Source organism: Watersipora subatra, chromosome 1 (genome assembly GCF_963576615.1).
Source record: "Watersipora subatra chromosome 1, tzWatSuba1.1, whole genome shotgun sequence".
NCBI lineage: Eukaryota > Metazoa > Bryozoa > Gymnolaemata > Cheilostomatida > Watersiporidae > Watersipora > Watersipora subatra.
The window spans coordinates 48,528,128-48,537,115 of record NC_088708.1 but is presented as its reverse complement, the minus strand read 5'-3'; the positions used below and the strand labels follow the sequence as shown (position 1 = coordinate 48,537,115).

Genomic DNA, 8,988 nt, shown 5'->3' with positions numbered 1-8,988 from the left:
GATGTAGTGAAGCCATGAAAGATTGCTATGTATTATAAGTATCTGCCTAATTTATTCCATGGTATCGCCAGTTGGACAGTGTAGTGCCCAACTGTGCTGGATAATTGGCTGTCCCAGAACTGGAGGTTGTGAGTTCAAATCCAGTTCACCGCAGGTTTCCCATTCTTAAAAAATTATCGCTCTAGTTGGACAGACGGATTGGCAGACAAACGGACAAACAAACAAACATTGAGATCTATATATACATTTATATAAATATATATATACATGTATATATATAGATGGCATAATATAAATGCTGTATACGATGTATAGATGGCATAATTTGGCAAACTCTTGTTCGAAATGAAATTACTGCCGATCAAAAAATATATACACAAAAATTTCCCAAATGCTTATTTATCTCCAGTACATAGCAGTACATAGTACATCTCCAATAGCTACCAGTACACTGCCAGCAACAAATGAAATACATGCACATCTCTAGTAGGCTTTGAATAATTGATTAGTTGCCAAATTAATCTAGCCAATGACCTTCCAATAACTGGGAATTTCCCACAGCAGGATTCTAAACAATGAGCGTGCAAAGGTGAGACATCTTACTGTTAAAATCAATTGCGATGGAAAAGAAAGGTAGCTTCTTTGTCAAACGGAGCTTGATTCATTTCACTGCAATTTATCAGCTGAGTTTAGAATTAGAAGAATATTCCCAATATTTGATGTCAATTCTACAATGCCATAAACTGAGCCAGAAACCTATTTTGTGTGTTCGGGTGGCTTGGATAGAGCCATTACGTTAATTCATTAAAAATTTTGGTTTAACGTTTGGAGCTGCTTTATTTTCAGAGAGAAATGAATTTAAAAGTGATCATTCAAAGTATATTTGTATGCTGCAGGTTACACTATCATCTGCAAACAAAAAATTTTAAAGTTCATATTGCTATTTATGTTTGTGGGATGATGCATCAGAAGTTCATACAATAAAAAAAACTAATATAATAATATTTTATGTCACCTGACTCCACACACTACTATTATTTTATATTGCATTTGAATTTCTCAACCATCTTATAATCTGTTTCCAGAGATTTATTCCTCGAGACCCGGTAGACTAGCTTTCTAGATCTCCGAGCTTATTAGGTTGTAAGATGATTATCAAGCCAGCACCTTGCATCCACATATGTATATGTAGAAAGCTTTCACAATGATGATCAATTTAGTTTGCCGAAAATACCTACTAAATGCTATAAAGGTGTAAATTGCTCTGTAGATCTCGCATCAGCAATAGCTGTGAAAACGCAAGTGACGAGTTGTATTATCTACAGTTGTAATTTTTTATAGCATTCCAAGTCAGAGTTCTCAATATCGGCATCTACCTTTGTAGATCCTAAACAAAATCGTGGAGGCCAAATAAGGTAGTCATCATAACGTATTTAATTGTAGGAGTTACACTGTGATAAATATATAGCCAAGTGGGTGCAATTCTGTTTGTTTTTAACATTGTTAACAGTACATGTATCTGTATTAGAGAGTAGAGTTGGTTTCCACTTATGGCTGCTAGACTGGCACTATTGGATGGGACGCAATACCTCCTTCACTGGCCATCTGGGAGAAAAATCTAAGCAACACAGGCAACATCATTTGTGTACTTTAGGAATAATTTCAAAAGCAGTGTGTGGTATACAAAAATATCCAGCCTGAATGGTCAAACACCCTAAAAACCAAAAATCATCGTGCAATGTTTTCATTAGTGGTGATATCAATTATGAATCTTTTGAAACCGAAACAAGGCTCTTAAATTAGCTACGCTTTCTCATTATGGACAATAATATTTTAGCAAATTGACCATAATCATAAATAAACATACTACTACAAATACAAAAATAACTATTTAATCCATTGTAAATATTCCGATACCATTGCTGAGTTGCATTGCATAGTTTAAAAACAACTGTATAAACAAAGAAAATTCCAAGTGCAGTACAAAACATAGCGCTGTGGTACAAAGATTTAGCTCGAAAAACAGTTAGTGGAGAGATTCAGTGGGATTTTGCGGGTTTAAAAATTTTGTTCACAAAACACAAAACAAAAAAACATGGAATCAGCAGCTATTGAAAAAAGATGAAGCGGAATTCACTCAAAATGGAGAAACAGAACAAAAATATTTTGTCCTGTCTATTTTGAGGTTTTCAGTGAAAGCTCTTGACGCAGGGTGCTGTTCACTTTGGTTAGCAGCCATCGCTTATCTTTTTCTTCCTGCAACAAACACACAAGCTATGAAATAGTTCTGCTATGGCAGCTACCTCTGATTTAAAAACTACCGGAAGCCTGGAATGAATTTAAACCTGAAATTAATAGAGAAAAATAATGATCGAGCTTTCCTCATGATTACAGCGAGTCGATGATTCTCGGAGACTCAACAAAACAGATAGCTCATAGCTTGGTTATCCCTAAATAACCACAAGCATTCTCTTACGACCATATCCACATCTCAGTAATCCATCAAATCCATTCACCTTACTCATTTATTTACAGTAGTTATACATATCTATTGAGTATGGAGTTCGACTCTAACCTCCTACAAAGCCAGTCACAGTAATAGATACATCAACACTGGTATAAATAGATACAAATTGATGATTAATTTGATATATACACATTATATACAAGATATATAGAGATATCTTTCTATTCTATATATACATTATATACAAGATATATAGAGATATCTTTCTATTCTATATACACATTATATACAAGATATATAGAGATATCTTTCTACTCTATATATACACTATATACAAGATATATAGAGATATCTTTCTACTCTATATACACTATATACAAGATATATAGAGATATCTTTCTACTCCATATACACATTATATACAAGATATATAGAGATATCTTTCTATTCTACATATACACTATATACGAGATATACAGAGATATCTTTCTATTCTATATATACACTATATACAAGATATATAGAGATATCTTTCTACTCTATATATACATTATATATATAGAGTAGAAAGATATCTCGTTAGTACAAACTAACAAGATATATTGAAAGGTCCAATAACTCTTACTAGTTCAAACAACACTTAAAATTTTGTGGTTTCCATTTTTTCACCAATATTTCCTCTATTCTGATAGTAACAATAACATCAAACTTTGACAGCTCCGATGATCCTGTGGCTGGCTGACTCCGCCGACTAATTCCAAACACAAGACCTGCGCTTGTTATTATTTTCTGAGAAGTGTATTTTGACAGTCAACTTACTCTCTTTAAAGTGTCCCTGAGAAGCTCCACTAGCCGCACTTGTCCATTTGTTCGTGCGGAATACACATATATTGTTAAGCTACAAATATACACAACTATCAATAATTTTATAGGTAATCCAGCCGATAAAGAATACACTACGTGATTACAAACACCGATGAAATACGGTTTTCGTAGCGAGCATGCTGTCAATGAGCATACCACAATCCAGATGTAAATGTATGCACTGTTCTACACCGGTAGAAAAGCAACAGATTCCCCATGAACATTCTGATCCCAATTTATTCATTTCATATGCAAACTGATTTTATTTGAGAATCATATTCACAGAAAGACGAGTGCTTTACCCAAACAATTATTTATACATAGACAGAGAAATTTTTACCTGTAACTTATATACATACATGTATGTATATACTAGCCTAATGCCAGGCGTTGCACGCCGAGGTTAGCGTTACACGCAGGGGTTGGCATTGCATGTCATTGGGTAAATAAATACCCAATGAATTTGTGTAAGTTCCCAGGTAAGCTAGTAGTCCAAATATTTAATAAAGCAATAGCTGGGTTTGGAGCCAGCTTTATGATAGTTAGGATCAACGACGCTGGTTAATAACCCCATGATGTGATGTAATGTAATATTTTACCCGATGTAATGAATATCTTCACTATTATCAATCACCACGCCCAGTTGGATGAATAGTCTAAAGCCGTGGTCACACGAGCACCGAACCGAACTAAATGACGCAAAACGACGTCGCTTTCAGCTGTTAAAAGTTCGGCCGAAGACATTTCTGGCCGAAACGAACCTTTTCAGTCCTGCTCAAAATTTCGTGCCGAACCCTTGCTCTTATTGGCTGGTTAAAATTCTAGAATTTTAGCGAGCACGCGTCACATTTCTACTTACGTTCGCGTGAGTAATGCTAAAAAAGAAATGGGACGATAGTTTTATTTCGTTAAATAAACCACATGAAGCAATTTACGACAAGGTTCACCCGGACTTATGATTGTGTTGCATAAATGTAAGATGTTGCACTTAAGTTTTGCATAAATGTAAGAGAATTGTGATTTTCTTTCGTGTAGAATATAAGTAATGTGTCATATTCATCCTGATGAAGTATCGTTGACTGATTTATTTATGTAAAACCACAGTACTATGATAGAGACTGTTTTTGTTTGTTATGTACTCAACATAGAAAAACATTCATATGTTAATAAAAAAAAATAATTATGTTGATGGGAAGGGTTGGCAAAATCTTTGTATCGAGTGGCCTCGAGTGATTTATTTTGAGCAGCTGAATGATGTTCTAATAAATCTGCTGTGTAATTATAATTTATAATTGTTCCTCAAAGTTTTTTTTGTTTATACTAGAAATATTTAACTCAAATACATAAAAACTACTAATGAAACCGTGTCCTGTCTCTATACGTATGGTATCTAGGAAGCGAAGTTACTTCGGTGGCCGTGTGACATGTGCCACGAACCGAACCAGCCTCCGAACTGAACCGATCCTACATCGGTTCGGTGCTCGTGTGACCACGCCTTTATGGGGAAGCTCCTCTCCTCCAGAACAGGAGGTTCTGGGGGATTTTTCAATATTTTAAATATCAAGATTTTAATAGCTATAGCAGGACATATACTACGATGACAAACTTGGAGAAATATATATTAGGCCCCAAAGTGTTAATAACACGCAGAGACCATTTCTCACTTTAACCAGCACTTACGAAAGAGTGGCTATCATTGTCGCCAAAGCAGGAGTTGAGCCGAGGATGTTGATCAAGTCTCTAGGGAAGTCAGGTAGCAGAAGCATAGCCTCAGCTATAGCACCAAACATAGAGTAGGGTACGTTGTCTTCTTCACTCCTCAGGTCATTTATTGAGCTGTGAATACGAAAAGGTCCACAGGTTCGAGAAGGCGTCGCTCTGTAACATAAAGACAAAAATTAGTTGTTCACTACGGCGATTTACATATACAGCGCAGCCTCAGAATACGATTCCCCTGATATATGATTCTTTTCACCTTACTAAGTGGAGCATGATGATTCTTTCAACTCACCATACGAATCTTATTTCACCATGCGAAATCATCAGAATTTTCCCCCGAGTTCAAATTTGGCAGTCAGTGTGCTTATTACGTACGTCAAAATAAGAAAGACACCGAAAAGCGGTTCGCCGAAAATATTTTTGCGACGGCTGAAAGAGAATTCCCGTGTGTAAATGGTAATATTTTCCCTTCAAAGCCAGTAACAAAGTTGGAGCTGCGGTTTCTTCATACAGAAGGTCCAGTGGTTAGACAACTTCCCTTAACCTGCTAACAAAATTCAGCTTCATCACGACAACACCATCGTTCAGGTTTTCTTACCGAATAAGGTTGAAAAATGTTTTAAACAGGTCCGTAAAAATTATAGTAAAAACTGATAAGCTATAAAATTTTAGCGATAAAGCGATAGTTGAAATTCAGTAACATAGTTGAAAATTCATACTAAAACTTAGCTTTAAGTGTGTGTTTAGTAGGCTAAACTAATTTCAAGTGAATTCAAAGTTTTCATTATAGGTACGTCTATCTTGAAGGTAAGAACTTTCTACCGTATGTAGTACTGCTCATAACCCACTGTAATGTTACATTTTAAATTTTTAATGCAGATCATAACCAATAAATTCAATAATTATAATAAAGTTACTGTAGGTAACTATAATTACTTAAATTAACATATTATTTTGTTACTAATTTTTAATATGTACATCACTTATAGAAAATTTTGACGATTTTTACCAGGGGATGTTTGCATTATACAATTAATATGGTTTCTATACCCCTACATACGGTTTTTTCACCATATGATGCCAGCCCTGAAACGGATGAAAGTTGTATGCTGAGGGGGCACTGTGTATGCATACTAGCTGAATGCCCGGCGTTGCCTGGGTGTTAAAAAGTTTCTGCACAGAAAATTGATTTTTATTTAACATAGAGCAACGATTACCATTCTAACCTTAAAACTTCATAACATGAGAAAAGTGCACTATGCAGTTGAAATAAATTAAAAGAAAAAATAAAACAACTGTAAAGGTGTTTAAATGTAAATGCGATCTACATATATATGTATACCTATGTCTGTGACTGCGTGTGAACCAGTGAGAGTGTTTGCATACGAAGTAGCGTAAAAGTATGCTTGTATATGCATGCGTACACGGTGTGTATGCAAGCGCATTTGTTTGTATGTGGATAAGTGCATACATTTGTGTCTAAACATGTTTCTGTGTGTTGGTGGCATATTCTACTAACATCCTTGCAGCGCAAGCCTGTATATGACCTATCTTAATAATTCTACAATTACGCATATGTGGCAAACATCATTATTGTGTTTGATCAGTATCTTTGTCCAATACAAACCATGTACTCCTATAGAGCAAATGTGATGTGCACTTTACATAATCTTGAAGGACAGATGATGCTCACGCTATAAACCTTGAATGAAATATGACGAAGGCAAAGACGATGTATTATGAAAAAATAGTTACAGACAACTCCAATCAGGAGTAATTTTCTACACGAACAATATATAATTGCTTGCTAGTCATACACTTAAGCAGAAATCGGGGTCACTGACAGATACGGAATCTTGTCGTTATAGTTATGTAAATAACTATACATTCAACTAGCTTAAAACTTAATATTTTGGGAACGAATTGGCACCACATCATTTTCTGGAATCTGAAGCTTTGAATAACATTGTTAAACTGTTTAACTAGTAAATACAATAAAAGTTGTACGCGACATAATAGTCACGTACAACTTTTATTGTATTTTCTAGATAAATCAGACACACTGATTCTGATTTTGTACTCAAAATAAAGATTGGTTCACTAACTTTCAGAGTAATAAAGGCTTTTTTACAGCGTTTTAATATCGGTCTCGAAAACAACACGATCGGCATAACAAGCTCCGCCCATAAATACGTGACGTAACCTAGTTTTTTAGGAACGGAGATTAGGGATGTTTAGTCCGATTTATAATGATGGAGATGGGTGTCTGAAAACCCATTATTATCTAAATTCAGCCTTCAATATAATCTCAGTCTTTTCTGAAAGGTAGATAAGCTATCTAACATTGCATATCTAAAAATGAGCTCACAAAAGCGCAATAACAACGCTAGCTTGTGATAAAATCGCTCTTTTTTCATCTCATTTTTCTCGGCGTTCCGCCTATTAAACATCATGTAACAAGCTACGAGCAATTTTAAATAGTTTATCTACCTTTTATAAAAAATGCGATTAGTTTACAGGCTGAATTTAGATAATAATGGGTTTTAAGACACCCATCTCCATTATTCTAAATCAGACTAAATATCCCTAACTTCCGTTCCTAAAAAGCTAGGCTACGTCACATATTCATGGGCGGAGCTTGTTATGCCGATTGTGTTGTTTTCGAGACAGATATTGAAATGCTTTAATGACTTTGAAGGTTAGTGTACCAATCTTTATTTTGAGTACAAAATCGGAATCAGCGTGTCTGATTTTCCTAGTAAATATGATAAAAGTTGTACGTGACAGTTATGGTTTAAATGTAGCCTAATATTCTTCATAACAACAAATCTAATAAGTATGATAACGGAAAGGTGACATTCTAACTAATTCTACACTTTTGCACTGTGGCCTATCAATATGAGCATTATAACATCTTGCAATGGATCTAAAGTCAGCCAAATTTTACAAACAATTTTTATTATGCTTTCGTTAAGCTTAATTCAAAATTACAAAAACAGGACATGCAAATTTCCCATTTTTAGCCGTACTAAAAATATAGAAACAGACCATTTTTCAATATATAATTTATGTATATATGAATTATTGGGTAGTCAGCACTTGAAATGTGTAGTTGTCAGCACTTCAACAGCCCCATGTACAAAGAACAGACCAAAGGAAGCAAACCTATAACTAGATTTAGCACGAACCCAAGCAAGAAATTGTTCTGGAATAAAGTTGTTGGGAGTCTCATGTCAGTCATAAGCAGTCGTGATGCACGCACATTCATATAGCCAGAAATTACACGCAATGTTGGGCTCAACAGAGGCTAGTTTCTTTCAAGCCATTAACCGAGACACACCACTAAATAAATAGAACACTTTCAATGAGCAGCCTACAGCATGCATAGCTTTATTACATAACTGTGTATTTTTACTTACACTCCGATAGAAATGCCAACAGCTACAACGGAGATGAAAAAGGACACAGTGAGTACACACTTGAAGAACAGGTTCATACTGGATGCCCTGCAAAGCGCAGCTGCTGGCTTCTGGTTGTGAAACAGCGAAAGCTACAAAAAAGGTGACAACATCTCTACTACATTTTAATTAAGGCTAAAGGATTCATATTATATAGTAGCAGTAATGTCTCAGCATGGATAATATGCTCCAACACCAACTTTGAATTTTCTGCTTGATTGAATTGCGCTTCTTTGAATTCTTCTTCGCTATTCTTATTGGCTGTTACAGTACCTTATGAATTCGATCAGTTAACACCAGAAAAATCATCCATTACCAATTATTGGTATAAACAGGCAAGTTATATTGACACACACTGGAGGAAAAACGAGAGGCAAACAAGAGGCATTACGAAACATTAGTACTAGGGTCACTCTCGCAACAGCAAAGCACACATAATGCTTGAAACATGAACTCAATCTTTTGTCTGACATTTACACA

General features: G+C 35.2%; 1 protein-coding gene across 3 annotated transcripts in view; it reads right to left on the bottom strand.

Moving 5' to 3' along the window:
- Positions 1-1,630: 1,630 nt before the first annotated feature.
- LOC137401726 (transmembrane channel-like protein 7) overlaps positions 1,631-8,988 on the bottom strand; it is a 49,809-nt gene continuing 42,451 nt past the window's right edge. For all 3 annotated transcript variants that reach the window (XM_068088189.1, XM_068088207.1, XM_068088198.1), the window contains 4 exons: positions 8,470-8,600; positions 5,012-5,209; positions 3,287-3,365; positions 1,631-2,256 (listed from right to left, as the gene is read on the bottom strand). In XM_068088189.1, the coding sequence (XP_067944290.1) occupies positions 2,176-2,256; positions 3,287-3,365; positions 5,012-5,209; positions 8,470-8,600 (489 nt within the window). In that variant the 3' untranslated portion in view covers positions 1,631-2,175. The remainder of the gene's footprint in view (positions 2,257-3,286; positions 3,366-5,011; positions 5,210-8,469; positions 8,601-8,988) is intronic.